The 20,777-nt window shown below is 45.0% G+C and overlaps 1 protein-coding gene across 6 annotated transcripts in view; it reads right to left on the reverse strand.

Annotated features, from left to right (window-relative positions):
* The window catches only part of LOC126526347 (uncharacterized), a 185,398-nt gene that overhangs the window by 137,503 nt on the left and 27,118 nt on the right, over positions 1-20,777 (reverse strand). For all 6 annotated transcript variants that reach the window (XM_072289687.1, XM_072289689.1, XM_072289686.1 and 3 more), the window contains 2 exons: positions 15,729-15,760; positions 6,214-6,278 (listed from right to left, as the gene is read on the reverse strand). In XM_072289687.1, the coding sequence (XP_072145788.1) occupies positions 6,214-6,278; positions 15,729-15,760 (97 nt within the window). The remainder of the gene's footprint in view (positions 1-6,213; positions 6,279-15,728; positions 15,761-20,777) is intronic.

The raw sequence follows: 20,777 nt of genomic DNA on the forward strand, positions 1-20,777 counted from the left end.
GCACTCAGATGAAAGATTATTTCGAAGCCCCACTGTGAGCGGTGATGAGAATAGGAACAGGAACATTTATCATAGCTGAAGCGATGAATAAAGGGAAAATCAAACATCCACCCGTTCGTAGCAATTGCTACGAACGGTGGATGTCTGATTTTCCCTTTATTCATTACTTCTCTCCACCTTGCTGGTTTCCGCAGAACTACTACGTCATAACTGAAGCGAAATAAAAAGAAAGGAAAAGCAGAATAAGCGGTGCAAACCAAAAACAAAACCAACATAAATTCCGAATTAGAGAAAGTGCGGTTGCAGTAAAAGATTGCCACAGTTCGTATGCAAAAATGGAAAGCTATCGTAGAAGGCAGTAGAAAGAGAAAGCAAATGAGAACGCCAAAATGTTTTGTTTTCCCTTTCGCCAAAGGTGTGTGACCGGAAGTTGAGGAGTGAGGCGGTTTGGGCGCCACGTTGGCTGCCTGTGATGCATTTTAAGGCGTAAGCCTTTAGTGGCTCATGAGTGTCCGGGCGCAGTTCGTGGTGGACGCAGGAAAGCGTTGATCACAGGCGAGAGGAGCAAGGAGACGAGGCGCCATGCCAGTAGCGTTATGCGAGTGGGCGCGTGGGAGAGCGCGGGCATGCGCGTGGGGGTGCGGGCACATCGGCGACAAGCCTTTACAGCGATATGGCTGCGATTGCACGTGGCTGCGATATGGCTATGCTCGCGGCCATGGCGGCGTCAGTTCCCAGAACAGTCCAAACAGCAACAGAGGCAGTCATAGATAGGCTTTTGCCTATCGCACTTTAGCTCAGCAAAGTGTCCATAGATATTTTTTTTACGCGACTTGTTTTATTCACTCATCTTGAGCGGCGCTAATACAAGAAAGTGTATGTAGCTGTAATTCTCGAGCGCTGAAACAACGCTTTCAATTGTCGTCCCTCGTAGGTCAGTGTCCTCTGTCAGAGACAACTGATTATACCTCACAGTTGGCGAATCGGCTAATGTTTGCGTATATGCCGAAATTGACGTGCTCAGCACGAGTACCTTTCGAATGAATATACGATGACGCCCGCAACAAAAAGACAGCCAGACGATGACGTTAGCGCCATTATTTATTTATTTATTTATTTATTTATTTATTTATTTATTTATTTATTTATTTATTTATTTAAAATGTTCTTACAGGCCTCGTATGAGACATTGGGTAAGGGGTGCGTCACGGAAGGACTAAGAGAGCATATATAATGGGCATGTAACAAAACATAACATACATTAGTAATAGACAGTATAAAAATGTATACACCACGTCTAAACAAACATTAAAGCATTGCACAACAATAATAGGAACAGTAGTGTACATATTAGAGAAAGGACAAAAGATACAGTTCTTTCGATAAATAATGTAAAAAAATATAGCAACTTTAATGTCATAGGACGAAAAATACAAGAATATTGTGCGAAATTTTGAGCTCACGAACAAGAGAGCACAAAGAACCCATGTAACTGTAAAATAAAAGAAAATGCGTCACACATTTTATTGAAGTTAGGCAGTGGAACAAGAACTTATGAACTGGCGGAATTTATCGCTATTTGTTTTATAGACAATTAAATCAGGAAGAGAGTTCCGCAACCTAATGGCACGAGGAAGCACCGACCAATTGAATGCATGAGTGTTCCCGTGGATGCGTGTGAAGCCCACGTGACTGCATAACCTGCGACATCTGCAAGGTGCGACTTGAAGCCCCTAAGATTTCCTAGCCGCATGAACGTATTTGTAAAATATTGATATGAGTGCAAAATCACGTCGAGTACATATAGGCGGAAGTGAAATATCGACTTTTATTTGTGAGATCCTTCAATCGCGGCTAATCAATGATGATTGTCCGAAGTGTTCCCCATATTTTTTCTCCTTTTCTTTGCGACCGTCCCTCTGCACTCAAGCCACTAAATTTTCGTTGAATTTTCCGGCAACGTAGCTAAAGTTTACTATAAAATTGTGAAATGAAGTCTGTACAATGTAGGTGTTTTTAGAACATCTTGATCAATGCTACAATGGTGTAATGCATCCGGAAAACTGTATCACATTCGTGTGGGGCCATTGGCGCGAGGGATTAGCCGCGACGTTATTATCGGGGTATAAATGACCTTAACTTTATCAACCTAGACGGAAAATGTGCAGATCGCGCGTACTGTGACAATCTGTGTTGTAGAATGCGTGTTGGATGTACCTGGCTATGTTGGTGGCGGGTTGGTGCCCAGCGCTGAAGAATGAACATTCCATCAAACTTCCAATAAAGTCGTTGTTCGAACGGAGGCTACCACAAGTCAGTGCGCCACAGCCGAAATGCCCTGATGTAATCACCCGAGCTACCAGGCTCGAACATCGTATGGCGTAAGAGTCACCAAAGCAAGAAACTGAAATGGCCGTGGTAAAATGACGACGATGGCATCACGAAGATGGCCGAAGCCAGTAGGCAACGTCGGCCACAGGGTTGGTATGAGAACATGGTAAGAATGTCATGTATGACTTAACATTAGATGATGACACGAATGACATGACTCGAACACGTGGTAATCATGTCATAAAATGTCCCTAAATCCAGTCATGGTAACACTTTACTGTCAAGAATGTCTTCATGTAATTAGTGGGCCATGTGATGACATCTGCGTCACTGATACTATTGTTGTGGTGACATAGATGTCATGCTATTCATGTGATGCATACATGTCATCGACATGCCCGTGTTGATATATCCAGCTAATGAAATGCATCTCACGTTACTCATATTATTTCTTGACATTCTTGCCACGCCATACATTCATGTCATGCAAATTCTCATGTATGTCCAGATGTAGAAGCGACCCCGACGCTATATGCGATTCATGTCATCACATACATGTTATATCATTCGCATCATTTATGTCATACATGTCATGCAATGCGATTCACACTAAGGGGTCCCGCCACCCACCGGCCACAGACTGATGCCCGCTACCTCCCTGACCTATTCCAGCCGAGTGTTTAAGTGCGATTAAAAGAAGTGCCATACGTAACGTCATGCCTTGCACGTCAATCGTCCCATTCATGTCCTGTTGGTCATGTCATGCCATCCATGCATGCATATGATGTGTATGCTGATATATACCCAGATAAGCAAATAATATAGTAATCTAAATATTATAATTTAATATTATAATAATATTACTATAATAATAATATAATAAGCAAAACGTTACGTCATCTATCTCATTCATGTCAGGGCATACATACAATGAAAACGACATTATTGATATGAGGTCATAAGATGTCAATGATACATGTCATTCCCAATGGATATTCTGATATACAGAGTGTCTTTTAGCTGCAGCAAAATTTGAAAATGTCGTCTGTGCCAGAAAGCACAAGTTCAGCCCTTCATCTGCATTACTCAATGCAGATTGAGTAATCCCATTCCTTGCAAAAAAAAATCAAATGCTTAGTTGAATACATAACATACTTCGCGAATTCTAAGGACCGCACTAGTTTCGATATGTTATTCAGCGTCCGTTGAAATGAACTGATGTTCAAGCTACATCTGCGCTTCAATGCATGAAACAGCGTTTCTTTTAAAGCAAAAACTCGGCGCAGACACTCAAGACTCCTTATGTGTAGGAAAGCGAAAACATTGCACCCTTCATAGACCACGCAACATCAAGAATGCGCTCATTTTATACACTCATGACGGTACGCCACCTCTTCCCCATTGGCTGCGCCATCACGTGCCTAATCGCGCACGCACTATGCCATCCATTTGGTCCCCCAGATTGCTGTGGCGTGACGTGTGAAATGAGCCATGCACTAGGCACACCTTTAGTTAGCCAGAACCATGGAGGCGCCGTTGCATCGGGGAAGCATGCTCGTCCCGCATACCGGCTTCGGTTCGCATCCTGACCGAAATGTACGAAATTTTCTTTTCGATGCCAATAATTTCCTTTGTTTACAGGAACCTCCCTGAGAAATTTGATTTCAATTCGAGCACTCTTGACGTGCTTTTACTCTTTGCGCGTCAGCCAATTTTGGTACCATAGCTTGACCACGCCACCGACAATGGCGCCAGATTATCGCGTAAGAGGGCACATAATGCCTTTGCAATAAAAAGGTGACTGGAACGTCAATGGGTTTCGTAGCGCACTTTGAAAATTAGCATGTCACAAATCCAGAGTGCCATGTTGAAATGTATATACAGCGAAGCTCTCCGTAAATGTATTAGGATTGATGAAACACTTGTTTATGTTTATTCACTCTGAGTGCAAAGTAACAGCAAACACCTCATTCATGCTGGCGCAGAATGCAAAGCACCTGGGAGCGCAACCAGCGTTATAGGGGTTCACAGAGAAAACCTGGCTTTCTGCGCCTTTCGTACGGAGCACCCGACCTCCTTGGGAAGGGCAGATGCGACCGTCCATGTGGTTGCCAGACGGCGCAACGCTTCCGCAACGTGAGGCCATCTCCTCCGGTGCACGCTCTCCCGTCTCAACGCAGCCCCCTCGCCTCCTCCACCAGTGGCGAACGAGCCTCATAAACAGGCCGGCTTCCCCGTGTACCTTCCATTGCTTCGGTTGAAGTAGTGAATGACGCCGCTATGCAACAACCGAGCTTGTGCTATTCGGCGAAAACGCATGAGCAGCAGCAGCAGGCACAGCCGCGGTCAACAAGAGATGCGAAGGAGCCGTCACAAAGGACACGTCACTCTAGCATCTCGAAACTGGGGCAGTCGTGAGAATTCGTTCCAAGTGAATACACCTTGCGAACTCATCTGCTATAATCCGGGACTATAACTTTGTGCCATCAGTAAATAATTAAACACGTAATTAGCAAAATTATGTTAATATTTCAATGAAGCATTTTGATTTATCGTAGTAGTAATGGCTGTCTCATCGAGTAAGTTAGCTCAAGGGTTATAATTGCGCTATCTGCCGCAGGCAATTCTCAAAAACTTGGTGCAGTTAAAAGAACAACTTATAAACACAGTTAAAGAAACCACCACGACGGCATTAGCACACAGTGAAACGAGCTGGACAGAAACTTGTAATTTATGCCTCTAATGTCATGACATACATTCCATTAGAAGTATGCAACCTAGGTGGTGACACACAATTCATGCTGTGTCATGATGCATGTCATGGCATGCATATATGAGGTCTACCCAGTTTGAGAAACGACCTCTTGCTGGTTCTCGGTTAACCTGGAAGTTCTGTATAGTGTTGTCTCTCCAAAATTCGTGAAAAATGAAGACGGTGTGTTCAGACGGTGCGCGTTGAGATTCGTGTGAATAGGCCTAGCCGCTCCTGTATACATATACCTTTCGGTAGTTAGTCTGGTATGCTATTCCCTTTTTGCGTAGTAAATCTGAGCGCGAAATTTGTTGCAATAAGTTCTACCAATTTAATGAACTGCTACGCCTCCGAGCATTCACCAATAAAACTATTTCATGTAACTGCTGCAGTTGCAACGTTAAGGACTATTCTGGAAAGGTTTATAATGAATACTGAAAAAACTGTATTTTGGAAGAACATTATGAAACCTGTTCCCCTAGGCCCAAACAGCCGCTGCGTTTGAATTCTATAGGTGCTGTTCATGGTGGTTACAGAGCCTACGCGCCTTACAGCTAATTCCGGGCGCCTTTTTGTATAGCTTTTGAAGAATAAAGCCTGTCCTAGGAATCTATTTTCGAAGCAATTTTTTTTTATTTCAGACCCTTTAAGATGTCAGTTGTTGTACTATGTAAATAAACACCGTCACTAGTCTTCAGAAAGGTAGTTGTCGCAAAGCTGACCAAAACAGTAACTAAATTTACCGGCAAAACTGCTGATACGGCTACACTGATTATATTGCATTGATTAATTGAATCCGTTTTGGTGCATAGGGGTTTACGCGTCTTTATTTAAGAGTATAAAGGCGTTGTATGGACCGTTTTTTTACATCTCCCGTAACAAGGATAGCTGCATAATATATTTCAATGGCGATTCACACATGCGTGCCCATAGGTTCCCCAAATGGGTTGCATGCGGAATACGGAGATAGAGAACGCCACTATTTTTTCACAATGTAGACATTATGAAAGGGCTTCTGCAGAGTTTGAAACAATTGTTATTAGAGGGCTATGAATTCCAACCATGTTTTAAGGTATCTTGAAAGGCAACAATAAACGATAAAAGCCGTGGTCATAGGAAGAAATATTTACCAATATTGGCGTGGACGACAAAGACTACCACTTTATCTTTTCGGTGTACAGTATAGTGGGCATCTCTGGAAATAAAAGAAATGGGTGTGATCAACTGGGGGCTTGTGGCAGCAAACATACACTGTAATCATCATCATCATCATCAGCCTGGTTACGCCCACTGCTGGGCAAAGGCCTCTCCCATATTTCTCCAACTACCCCGGTCATGTACTTGTTGTGGCCATGTTGTCCCTGTATACCTCTTAATCTCATCCGCCCACTTAACTTTCTGCCACCCCTTGCTACGCTTTCCTTCCCTTGGAATCCATTCCGTAACCCTTAATGAACATCGGTCATCTTCCCTCCTCATTACATGTCCTGCCCATGCCCACTTTTTTTTTCTTGATTTCAACTAAGATGTCATTAACTCGCGTTTGTTCCCTCACCCAATCTGCTCTTTTCTTATCCCTTAACGTTACACCAATCATTCTTCTTTCCAGAGCTCGTTGCGTCATCCTCAATTTAAGGAGAAGCCCTTTTCTAAACCTCCAGTTTCTGCCCCGTACGTGAATGCTGGTAAGACGCAGCTTTTATAGACTTTTCTCTTGAGGGATAATGGCAACCTGCTGTTCATGATCTGAAAATGCCGGCCAAACGCACCCCAGCCCATTGTTATTCTTCTGATTATTTCAATCTCATGATTGGGATCCGCGGTCACTACCTGTCCTAAGTAGATGTATTTCCTTACCACTTCCAGTGCCTCGCTTCTTATCGTAAACTGCTGTTCTCTTCCGAGGCTGTTAAACATTACTTCAGTTTTCTGCAGATTAATTTTTAGACCCACCCTTCTGCTTTACCTCTCCAGGTCACTGAGCATGCATTACAATTGGTCGCCTGAATTATTAAGCAAGGGAATATCATCAGCGAATCGCAAGTGACTAAGGTATTCTCTATTAACTCTTATCCCCAATTCTTTCCAATCCAGGTCTCTGAATATCTCCTGTAAGCACGCTGTGAATAGCATTGAAGGGATTGTATCTCCCTGCCTGACGCCTTTCGTTATTGGGATGTTGTTGCTTTGTTTATAGAGGACTACGGTGGCTGTCGAGCCGTTATGGATATCTTTCAGTATTTTTACATACGGCTCGTCTACACCCTGATTCCGTAATGTCTCCATGACTGCTGAGGTTTAAACACTTTAATAACATAGCGGAGTGATGATCTTTATGTGCACTATAACGGCTGTGGTCTGTACTCAATAGTTGATAATAGGATAATCTATATGATAGCCAGTGCCTGCACTGCTCCACACAGCGGTCTCAGAATAGTAGTAGAGCGTTTCAGCATGATAGGAGTCACGCATTATCATATTTTATAGACTTTAGCGTTCTATTACAGGCTCCCAACCAATGTTTGAATGCAAGTGGATTTTCAAAGTACCTAGGCCGGGATCATGGGTCTAATGATGCAAGAAGAGGTAGTCGATCAATAGCTAAGGAATCATTCGCATTAAGCCGCACATGTCACAAATATATACATAAATGTATATATATATATATATATATATATATATATATATATATATACATGAATACATGAATACATGAATATAAATATATATATATATATATATATATATATATATATATATATATATATATATATATATATATATATATATATATATATATTCATGTATTCAAGCAACGCACCATGATGCAATTACCTTTTCGTATCCAATTTTCTCGTTGGTGCGTCTTGGTACGTTTTTTCTGTGAGGTTCAACCTCCCAAAACTCCACAGTGCGTTATGATGGGTGCCGTAGCTTCATGCCTCGAATTAATTGGAAGCACCCCTAGTCCTTTAACGTGCACTCCATAGGAATACGGCCGCCGCAGCGGTGATTGAACCAATTACAATGTGCTCACTAGTCGGTCTTGGTACCTCGGACGCAGTACATTCTATTTTGCGGCCACGCACATTTTTGAAGGGAACCTACTCACGTTCCAGCTGGGCCTGCTCCTTATACGATTAGTCGAGGGATCAAATACATGGATACTAGCTGCATTGCCATTGGCAAAGATGCCGCAAACGAATCCTTGAATGCTACGCACTGTCAAGATATGTAAAATATATATTTTTTCTTAAAAGAGTATATTGGTACGTCCCAAAACATTGTGCCAGAAGTAACTAATATCCATGCTTCCTTCTTTTTGATCTATTTAATAAGTACAATAGCTATCACACGAAGTTTATAACTATATAATTTAGAAACCAGCACAGCAGTGCATGAAGGTGATATGAAAAACGTGAAGGTCATGAAATGAAAAAATTGAGGACGCACATTTAATGAAACGTTGTAATTCAAGAACCTTGCTTATACAAGGGCAAAAGTAGTGGGACTTTTGGGAAACGGTACATTGATTTCAATGATAGAAAATTCAAACATAGATTATTTTTCCACCTAACCACCCTGCACTTCAACGCACTTTGCCCAACATTTCGCAAGTTTTTTTATTCCGTCTGACAGAAACTTTTTCGGTTGCACCTGTAACCAATTTTGCACCGCATCAATGACTTCTGCATCGGCTTCAAATCCTGTTCCGCTGAGTGCTTCCTTCGATAGTCCAAACACATAAAGATCACTTGCAGCCAGGCAGTATGGCTGTTGCTCCAGCAATTTTAATCCCTACTTAATGCTTTATTGTTTCGGCCGTCCGTTTGGCAGAATATAGTCGAGCGTTATCTTGCTGCAGGATTACACCGTTTCGCAGTTTTCCAAGACGTTTGGATCTGATTGCACGTTTCAGTTTAGTTCGCAACACATCACAATAGTCCTCACTTTTCACAGTAGGGAGAAATGAACGGCTACCACCCCATCCATGTCCCAGAATAGTGTTAGCATAATCTTACCAGCTGATGGTCGACGTTTAGCTTTCTTAACTTCTGGTGATGATGAGTGTTTCCAAACCACGCTCGCAGCCTTACTTGCCGGTTCGTGATGATGTAAACAAGTTTCGTCGACATTAATGATTTTCTGTCAAATTGCATCTCCCTCGCGGCGTGAAGGGACCAAATGTTTGCGAGAGTTGTCCAACCTTCGTGACTTATGCTGTGCTGACAATTCTTTCGGGACCAATCCTTGAACGCACTTTCCGAAAATTTAGCCTGTCGAGTAAAATAGAATACGCTGAACAATGAGACTGGTATGTTAAGCATCGGCGATTTCGTCCACTGTGATACGTCTGTGTTGCATCACCATACCCTAAACGAGTTTCAAATTGTCCTCATTCTTTGCCATCGATGGCCTGCCCGCTCTTTTCTCGTCACATAAAGAAGTTATTCCCTGTCTGATACGCTCTATCCATTCGTACATCTTGCTTGGCAATGAATAACGGTCACCATACTGCGCCTGCATTCGACGAATAATTTCCACAGGTTTACACCTTCCGCAAACAAAAAAAAACGAATCACTGCCCTCATTTCCTCCGTGGTGCAGATTGACAATGGAGCTGCCATGTTTAACGATCTGCTACACTCTAACGACTAACGCGGGAATAAGAGTGACACCTCCCATAAAAGCGTTTCAGAGCGCTGAATACTAGCAGTGTTACCAATCCCTAGTGCGAGAAAATGCAAAAATTCCTTTACTTTTTGACTTCCCCTCGTATTTTTGTACATATGCAACGGCCATGGAAAAATCTCAATGAGGCTTTCCTTTGTTTCAATGTATTGCACAAGAGCAGCTGTCACCGGTTGTGTATTGCGAGCAATTGCACCAAAGTTATAATCGCAACAGAGATCACATATAGAAAGAAGGAGTTCGGCAAAATGTACATTAGAAATGCGGAAATACAATGGAATAAAGAAATGCGATGATACCACTTGATAAACGGCACAAAGGTCTCACTGGAAACAAAGTTCAATGCATGTATACACAACACCTCACAACAAGATACTTAAACACAAGTACTAGTCTCCAATAAATCTATATATCTAAGCAAAAGCCAGTGTACATAATGCGTCAAACAAGGCACATAAACAGGTTGCCCAATCACAGATTTACAGATAAGAGAATCATTACGCCCGCCTCATACCCCTTCTTCCACTCTCCCCGATGCATCGCGCGCGAAGCTTAGTTAAGGAGCCCGTGTCGTAGAAAATCCGGCATCGACGTCCGGCGTACTTTCCGCAAAAATAATTTAGACCCACCCATCGGCCGCCATTGGAATCTGAACCTGGCAGCGTTTACCATTAGAACGTTATCTAGTGAGGCGCGTCTAGCAGTGTTATTGGAGGAATTAGAGGGTAGTAAGGGGGATATAATGGGGCTCAGGGAGGTGAGGAGGACAAAAAAAGCATATACAGTGCTAAAAAGCGGGCACGTACTGTGATACCAGGGCTTAGCGGAGAGAAAAGAACTAGGAGTCGGATTCCTGATTAATAAGGATATAGCTGGTAACATACAGGAATTCTATAGCATTGACGAGAGGGTGGCAGGTCTTGTTGTGAAGCTTAATAAGAGGCACAAATTGAACGTAGCACCGGTCTACGCCCCTACATCCAGTCATGATGACCAGGAAGTCGAAAGCTTTTATGAAGACGTGGAATCGGGGATGGGTAAAGTCAAAACAAAATACACTATACTGATGGGCGACTTCAATGCCAGGGTAGGCAAGAAGCAGGCTGGAGACAAGTCAGTGGGGAAATATGGCATAGACTCTAGGAATAGCAGGGGAGAGTTATTAGTAGAGTTTGCAGAACAGAATAATATGCGGATAATGAATACCTTTTTCCGCAAGCGGGTTAGCCGAAAGTGGACGTGGAGAAGCCCGAATGGTGAGACTAGAAATGAAATCGACTTCATACTCTGCGCAAACCCTGGCATCATACAAGATGTAGACGTGCTCGGCAAGGTGCGCTTCAGTGACCATAGGATGGTAAGAACTCGAATTAGCCTAGGTTTGAGGAGGGAACGGAAGAAACTGGTACATAAGAAGACGATCAATGAGTTAGCGGTAAGAGGGAAAATAGAGGAATTCTGGATCAAGCTACAGAACACGTATTTGGCTTTGACTCAGGAAGAGGACCTTATGATGAAGCAATGGACGACAACCTTATGGGCAATCTTAAGTAGTGCGCAATAGAAGTCGGTGCCAACTCCATTAGACAGGATACCAGTTAGATATCGCAGGAGACGAAAGATCTGACCAAGAAACGCCAATGTATGAAAGCCTCTAACCCTACAGCTAGAATAGAACTGGCAGAACTTTCTAAGTTAATCAACAAGCGTAAGACAGCTGACATAAGGAATTATAATATGGATAGACATGAACATGCTCTCAGGAACGGAGGAAGCCTACAAGCAGTGAAGAAGAAATAAGGAATAGGCAAGAATCAGATGTATGCGTTAAAAGACAAAGCCGGCAATATCGGTACTAATATGGATGAGATAGTTCAAGTGGCTGAGGAGTTTTATAGAGATTTATACAGTACCAGTAGCACCCACGCCAATAATGTGAGAGAGAATAGTCTAGAGGAACTTGAAATCCCACAAGTAACGCCGGAAGATGTAAAGAACGCCTTGGGAGCTATGCAAAGGGGGAAGGCAGCTGGGGAGGATCAGGTAACAGCAGATTTGTTGAAGGCTGGTAGGAACATTGTCCTAGAAAGACAGGCCACCCTATATACACAATGCCTCATGACCTCGAGCGTACCGGAATCTTGGAAGAACGCTAACATAATCCAATCCATAAGAAAGGGGTCGCCAAAGACTTGAAAAATTATAGACCGATGAGCTTACTGTCCGTTGCCTGCAAAGTATTTACTAAGGTAGTCGCAAATGGAATCAGGAACACCTTGGACTTCTGCCAACAAATGGACCAGGCAGGATTCCGTAAAGCCTACTCAACAATAGACCATATTCACACTATCAGTCAGGTGATAGAGAAATGTGCGGAATATAACCAACCCTTATATATAGCTTTCATTGATTACGAAAAAGCGTTTGATTCAGTCGAAACCTCAGCAGTCATGGAGGCATTACGGAATCAGGGCGTAGATGAGCCATGTGTAAAAATACTGGAAGATATCTATAGTGGCTCCACAGCCACCGTAGTCCTCCATAAAGAAAGCAACAAAATCCCAATAAAGAAAGGTGTCAGACAGGGAGATACAATCTCTTCAATGCTATTCACAGCGTGCTTACAGGAGATATTCAGAGACCTGGATTGGGAAGAATTGTGGATAAGAGTTAATGGAGAATACCTTAGTAACTTGCGATTCGCTGATCATATTCCCTTGCTTAATAACTCAGGCGACAAATTGCAATGCATGCTCAGTGACCTGGAGAGGTAAAGCAGAAGGGTGGGTCTAAAAATTAATCTGCAGAAAACTAAAGTAATGTTTAACAGTCTCGGAAGAGAACAGCAGTTTACGATAGGTAGGGAGGCACTGGAAGTGGTAAGGGAATACATTACTTAGGGCAGGCAGTGACCACGGATCCGGATCATGAGACTGAAATAACCAGAAGAATAAGAATTGGCTGGGGTGCGTTTGGCAGGCATTCTGAAATCATGAACAGCAGGTTGCCACTATCCCTCAAGAGAAAAGTGTATAACAGCTGCGTCTAACCACTACTCACGTATGGGGCAGAAACCTGGAGGCTTACGAAAAGGGTTCTGCTGAAATTGAGGACGAAGCAACGAGCTATGGAAAGAAGAATGATGGGTGTAACGTTAAGGGATAAGAAAAGAGCAGATTGGGTGAGGGAACAAATGCGGGTAAATGACATCTTAGTTGAAATAAAGAAAAAGAAATTGGCATGGGCCGGACATGTAATCAGGAGGGAATATAACCGATGGTCATTAAGGCTTACGGACTGGATTCTAAGGGAAGGGAAGCGTAGCAGGGGGTGGCAGAAAGTTAGGTGGCCGGATGACATTAAGACGTTTGCAGGGACAACATGGCCACAATTAGTACATGACCGGGGTATTTGGAGAAGTATGGGAGAGGCCTTTGCCCTTCAGTGGGCGAAACCTGGCTGATGATGATGATGATACCGATACTATCTATGTGATGCAAACAATTTACTGAAAAAATTGAATTTCTCAAGCTTGAATACCTGAAAACATCGTCAACTACGACATACACACAACCTAGAGACATGATAGCTCTCCGATTGTAATTTGACTACATGCGAAAACATAATGCTGTGTTCTACGATTCACGAACCGGGCGCGGCGTCCGACATTTGCGCACACCGGCGTGTGGGTGTCTGGGGACCACGGAGCGACGCGCCTGGTTCCTTGGAATACCTCCAGCTGGCGCTCACCTCCACCGCATTGTGGCCCACGCAAGAGGCCGCGTATCTACCACAAAGCCCGCCTTCGTGCAAAGCGTTTGCGGCCAATGTTTCCTGGTGAAAATCACGGTGACATACGCTCCAGTAACCGGGAAGCGTGCGAAGCGGTCGCAGGTCTTTGAATGCTATCGCGTTCCACTCTTAAAGGCGAAGCGTAAACGTCTTCCAAATTTTCTCCCTTGCGGACACAAGAATGAGCCACCATCGTCGCCTCACCCATCCCCCCTTCCAGCCTACGCTTTCACTCGCGCATACACAATGTTATCGCCCTTGGAGTTTTTACGCAACATGAGAGCGAGGGTAGGAAGGCACCTGATCTGTCCGTATAAATGTCATCGCAATAATAAAAGAGTATCCAGCAAATGCTGAGTCCCGTGACCCATTACTTTCCGCCGAAGAAGAAGTAAATACTTTCCGCCGAAGAAGAAGTAAAAGAATTGAACTTTCACCTTGCCACAAGTTACTGCGGCACAACAATGTCCTGTTTTTTGTTTTGTGGGACGGGGGCGCCGAAATAAAAAAAACGCAAAGGAATACATGTTGCCATAATCGAATGCCTAGTTTGGGCACCTGATATGGCTACCGAAGGAATATCGAAGAAAGCGTGAGACGCTTGGTCCGCAGAGACCCATGCGCACACTGCTGAGTATCCTACACCAGCGACACAAAAGACTTTCCGGAGAGCTTGCAATAATATCGAAGTGAAGATAATGCCCTCAAGTGAACGCGTTGCAATCAGTATTGTACCCAGAGTCAGGGTGGTGAGCAACCATTGTATTCGTCTAAAACTCTGCCAGGCGAGAATCGACTTGGCCACAGAAAAACGAACGCGCACCGGAGTGCGCCGCGTGGTGGTTGGGACAACACGAGAAAAACGCATGCGTTCTGGCTGTCTCTGGCAGCCCGCGGGTAGGGAGAACAAGAAAATTGAAGAGGCTGAACGTGTCCTCGCGTGTAAAAGTAAAAGTAAAAAAAAAATAAATAACATATGTAGTTACCTGTGCTGGCTTTAGTGTCTTGCCATGGATGCTTTGCCGCAGGTGAAAAAAATGATGATATTCATTTTTGTGACATGATGGCAGAAATGAACCACCACGACACTTCGTCTCATAGGACCGCGCTGCATGCTTTGTCAACTTGTCTGATAGAGTGTTGATTTGGCTTGTCTCGTTGTTTGGGCCGATGTACGACTTTAGAAAAGTCAATGCACTTTTACATCAAATCTTTTTGAGAACATGAAACCCACAAAGTTCCGGAATCGAAAATCTAAAGCACGACTTTGGTAATGTCAATGGACCTTTTGCGTCAAAAGTATCTCAGAACATTATGCCCATAAATTTCGAAATTGAAATCCACGCGCCCCGTAGATTCCGCGGCCTCTGCGATATGCCGCGACGAACACGCTCGATATCAAACCACCCCTGAAACTGTGCTCAGATGGGGCGTTATGCGACCCCAGGTGCATAGGCGTTGCACACAAAATCCAGCCCGAGTTCGCAATTTTCCCGCCGAAAGGTCTTTTTGAGCGTCAAAAAGACATCCTAGACAAAACCCAGAATGATTTCCAGTGCCAAGGTTATTTTTGTCAGCGGTGAATGACAGCAAGAAAAAATTTCGGATAGGGCTGAAGCCCCATATGCCTCCCCCCTGGCTACGCACCTGAACACGAGGTATCGCCATATTTATTTATTTCTGAACTCATTGCCATCGGCAGCCTTGTGAGATCAGTTGGGATGATTTTCTAAATTTATTTGGTCTATTCTACTATCCAAAATATTCCTGAAAACCTAATTCATTCTTCCGTTTCCCTAATTAAGGACAACGTTTTATTTAAGCACAGCACATATGCTTGCAGCGGCAAGAAAATTCCATTGCTCATTGCGTTATAGGCTCAGAAAACCATTCAGCATGGTTTCAGAGCTCTCTTGAGTGGACACTTTCCGGCGACGATTTGCCTACTTTCACTTCCACCCTCACGAACAATCCAAGGGAGCAGGTAAGCACATCGTAGTGGCATTACTGTTCCATCGAAACAAACAAATGCCAGAACGAGTATCAAAAATAATGGACCCACAAGCTCATGGTTCACATATCAGCTTCCATGAACCCTTCTGGAGTGAAGAAATATCTATCGTTAAGAATTACAGAGAGCAAATATGTTGCTAATACTTACAGATATACACGCTTTCCAAGTTGTGTTGGCATCTATTAGCAAAGACGAGAAAGAAGGATTAAAAGAGGTCCTACGTTTATTGAATTTTCGAAATTTATCAAGTAGGCCACATTGCCATCTATACAGATAGCTGAAGGTACATCCATACCTTGAAACTACGAAATAACTTTATTGTTTATAAGACTTCAATATTTATTGCGTCTACATGTCTGCCCCATACTACTGCACACCCGGCAATAATGATAATAAGTAGCTATTTCATTTGAACCACCTTAGCAAGACATATTACAAAATGTTTGCAGCAAAACAATAATTTAACTTAAAAACGAGTGGTGATTAAACTCGTGTGGTTTTCTTTCTTGCGGGCTGCAACATTTCTTAAAACCGAATTTTTTAAATGCTTGAAATAGTATTATTGATATACCGATATAAATGGTGCCGCTACTTTAATTATTATGCACAATGCTGGTAAATATAGCTTCTGAAGCGAAAAAAAATTTTTGAGTGAAACAGATGTCTTGTCGTATGCACAACCGTCACAAATACTTAGGTTTAAAGTGTAGTACAAATGCATGTTATGTTTCACACCAGAATTCACACGGGAAGGTTCATTTCGCATCTCACATACTCTTGGCTAGCAAGTCAATGAACATTGGGAAGAAAGTAAAAGTCAAGAGAAAATACTATTCTCATTTTTTTCGTAGGCACTATATACTTTATCAAAACGCGTGGATTAGCATGCTTAGAGCCAATGCGCACTGTGATAAAATTAAAGAGAAGCTTGTTGAATCGATGTGCGACAAAGCCGTCCAGTCGTCTTAGTAGAGAAGTCTGCAAATATTAGGAGGTTGGTGGCCGTATTTCTGCATTCTCAAAGCACTATATGTCCCTAAATAAGCGTTCCATGCAATCTTTACAGCTTTGAAAAAAGTGAACAGTGGCCTATCTAGTGCAATCGACTTACTGAGTTTCGCCCATTCTCATTTGACATTGTAAAATACGGCGACGTCTCATAGGTACGCACGAAGAGGCAGTCGATCAGAATTTATTGGTTATTGGTGCCAGCCAGTGACACCGAAAGCCGCCACTTTCACTTTGATGACAGAACGGAAGCTATATGCAAGTTGGTAATCTACTACAATTCAGTGAGTGGGTCCACTGTGTTAGGCACCAGGGTAGAGTTTCTCGAACTTCCCACTTCCTTAAAGGACTCGTCACATTAGGCCATCGCAATGCCAGTGCCGGGAACACATCAAAAAGACACCAACGCCGACGAAATGCGGGCCTAGTCGGCACAATCTGTCACTCCGGGGCGCTATGTCACACTAGCCTGACGACACTGTTGACGTGATCGATGACAGCCAGTTTTCGGAATCTGAGAGGCTTTCGTGACGCCAAAACCGAAAAAATCGGTATTTCAACCTTCCTTGGTAAACTTCTTTGAGGTCGACCACAAAGTGAAAGCTTCGCACCGTCAAAGCGATTTCCGCTGCAGCTGAGCTTGTGTACATGTTAGATCAAGCTAGATATTGTCACATTGTAGTGAGGGTCGAGGACACAGCAACAAAACTGTGAATGGCGAAACTAAGTTTATTGGGCTAACCTGTGCGCACAAAAAGAGGCTACACTCCAAACTCAACGCAAGCGGCGAACACAGTCGGTGATCGTCGAACATCTGACCAGCTGCTCAAGCGCGTCGGCTTTTATACATCAGTCGTCGAATGTTCCAGAGTAATCGCTGGGACCCGCGTGTCTTCTACAAAGTTCTACACTATTCGCGTCGCGCATACATGCAATCAGGTTACACAAGGTTCGGTGACAGACAGCGGATGGAACCATCAATAACATTCCAGAAAATTCCGATACATGCAGGCGCGTCCTGCGGTGTGCGATGACATTTGTTAGGCGGTGACAAGCGTTCACCCGAAAAAGATAAACGAGTCCCCGTGTCAGTAACCCCTCTTAAAGAGCATTGCCCCGATGCTGCAAACAAACGCAAGTATTAAACAAAAACAACCGTACGAACAAACAACAAAATAAGGAAGATCGTCAGCGTCCGTAAAATGGTTTAAGACGCACCACGGGGACCACTTCAGATTGTGCGCGGCGCTGCTATGAACGCGAAATGCCGTCTGGCACGACCTTATAATCCAGTGTGCCAATACGTCGGATGACCTTGTAGGGTCCGAAATAGCGCCGGAATAGCTTTTCACTCAGTCCTCGACGGCGTATCGGGGTCCAAACCCAAACACGCTCGCCGGGCTGGTACTCGACGTAGCGTCGTCGCCGGTTGTAGTGTCGGCTGTCGGTACGCTGCTGGTTCTTGATCCGTAGGCGGGTGAGCTATCGGGCTTTTTCGGCGTGCTTGAAATAGGTGGCAACGACATGATTATCTTCGTCGGTGACATGAGGGAGCATGGCGTCGAGAGTCGTAGTCGGATTCCTGCCGTAAACCAGTTTGAACGGCGTAATCTTTGTTGTTTCTTGAACCGCCGTGTTGTCAGCGAAGGTTAAGTACGGCAGGACGGCATCCCAGGTGTTGCGTTCGACGTCGACGTACATTGCTAGCATGCCGGCGAGGGTATTATTCAGGCGCTTCGTAAGACCATTCATCTGTCGGTGGCAGGTAGTTGTCCTCCTGTGTCTTGTCTGACTGTACTGCAGAATGGCTTGGGTGAGCTCCGCTGTAAAGGCCGTTCCTCTGTCGGAGATGAAGACTTCTGGGGTGCCATGTCGCAGCAGGATGTTGTCGGCGAAGAATTTCGCCTCTTCGGCTACGCTGCCTTTCGGTAGAGCTTTCGTTTCGGCGAAGCTGGTGAGGTAGACCGTCACTACGGCGATCCACTTATTTCCGGTTGTTCACGTCGGAAAGGGTCCAAGCCAGTCCATCCCGATCTGCTGAAATGGTTAGCAAGGAGGTTCGATCGGCTGTAGTAATCCTGCTTGCCTTGTCAGTTTTGTCTTGCGTCGCTGAGAGTGTCGGCATGTCTTGGCGTAACGGGCAACGTCGGCGATCAAGCGCGGCCAGTAATACCTTTCCTGTATCATTGATAGCTTTCTGATTCTATGTGCCCAGCGGTCGGATCGTCATACAAGGCGTGCAGTATTTCCGAACGCAGCGTTGAGGGAAACATAAGAATGTAGTTGGCGCGCACTGGTGAGAAGTTCTCCTTTACTAATAGGGTGCTTTGAAGCGAGAACGAAGACAATCCACGCTTAAATGGCATAAGGACAACGTCGGTGTACCCTTCCGAATACTCGACGATGCCTTTTAGCTCCGGGTCTGCTCGTTGCTCTTCAGCGAAATCTTCCGCGCTTATTATTCTAAGGAAGGCGTCGTCATCGTCGTCAACTTGCTGTGGAGTGTCAATGGGGGCGGGTGATAGGCAATCGGTATCAGCATTTTCGTCCGGACGTCGTACAGTGATGTCGTATTATTCTTGTCTGAGTCTCCACCGCGCCAGGAGTCCGGAAGGATCTTTTAAATTTGCTAGCCAGCAAAACATGTGATGGTCACTGGCGACTTTGAATGGCCTGACACATATGTAAGGGCGAAATTCTGCTGTAGCCCAAACGATGGCCAGGCATTCCTTTTCGCTCGTACAATAATTACCTTCGACTTTCGATAGCGACCGGCTAGCGTAAGCTATCACCGGTTCAAGTTCATATTTCCTCTGGACTAGAACGGCACCGAGGCCCAGGCTAATGGTGTCCATATGGATTTCATTATCGGCGTACTTGTCGAAGTGCGCAAGTACCGGTGGAAACTGCATGCGTCGTTTGACTTCGCCAAATGCATCGACCTGCGGCGTTTCCCACTTGAACTCGACATCACATTTAGTTAGACGTGTCAACGGCTCAGCGATGCGCGAAAAGTCCTTGATAAAGGGCCTGTAGTAGGTACACATGCCAAGGAATCTACGCACGGCCTTTTTGTCGGTGGGCTGCTGAAACGTTTCGATGGCGGCTGTCTGGTGACTACGATAGCTCTCCGGCGGCATCGCTTGATCTTCTGGAAGCGTTATCGACTTCGACTTCAGGTCGATCATTGCGCCGTGTTGGTTAAAGAAGTCCATGCCGAGAATGACGTTTCGTGAACACTGTTGGAGGATAACGAAGGCGGCAGGGTAGGTCCAGTCTTGAGCTGTAGTTATTGCGGTGCAGATTCCAGTCGGCGTTATTAGGTGTCCTCCAGCGGTCCGAATTTGTGGGCCTTCCCATGCAATGTTAACCTTCTTCAACTGGGCGGTGATGTGTCCACTCATGACAGAATAATCGGCTCCTTTGTCCACTAAGGCGGTGCCTGCGTGGCCGTCGATAAGCACGTCGAGGTCAGTAGTTCTTTTTGTTGCGTCTAGCTGACCTGTGGCTTGTACGTGGCGTCGTCAGGTCGTCATTCGTCGGCGTATTCTTTGCATCCAGGCTTCTTCGGGACAGCGTCGTGTCGTTGTTATGTCGTCGAGGTAGTCTCCTCAGCGTCTTCGTCGGCGGCGGAGGATCTTCATCACTTCGACTAACACCAACTGCACCTCCATCGGTTGCTGCTTTTAGTTTGCCGGATATGTGATCGCAGACTGGCCCCGGGCTGGGCCAGTGTATCGTCGTCGTTGCGGCTATAGGTAGCGGCCTGGTGACGGCGAACGGGGTGGTCGTCAAGAGCTCCACTGAGTGGCGGCGAGGTAAGCGGCGATGTCACGTGCGCGCTCTCTAACCTGTGGACGCGGCGGATGAACGGCGAACCCCGGAGACCCAAGTCGCGTTATGGGCATCGGCGGTACGCATAGCCGAGTTCTCCGCAGTGATAGCAGAGTAGGCGGTGGTCGGGGGCTCCCCAAACGTCTATCTTCCTCGCGTTGCTGCGCTGGGCGACGGGTTGGCGGGCTGGCGGCGGTGGACTTTGGAATCGTGGCGTTACAGGGCTCCGGTGTGTTCGCTCAGGAGGACCTTCACGACGGGCGACGGCGACGTAGGTCATCATTTCCGGCTCGGGCTGTGGCGATGACGGTTGCACTTCAGTAACCCCAACTGATAGCTGAACCTCATCTTCGA

Source organism: Dermacentor andersoni, chromosome 8, assembly GCF_023375885.2.
Source record: "Dermacentor andersoni chromosome 8, qqDerAnde1_hic_scaffold, whole genome shotgun sequence".
Classification (NCBI taxonomy): domain Eukaryota; kingdom Metazoa; phylum Arthropoda; class Arachnida; order Ixodida; family Ixodidae; genus Dermacentor; species Dermacentor andersoni.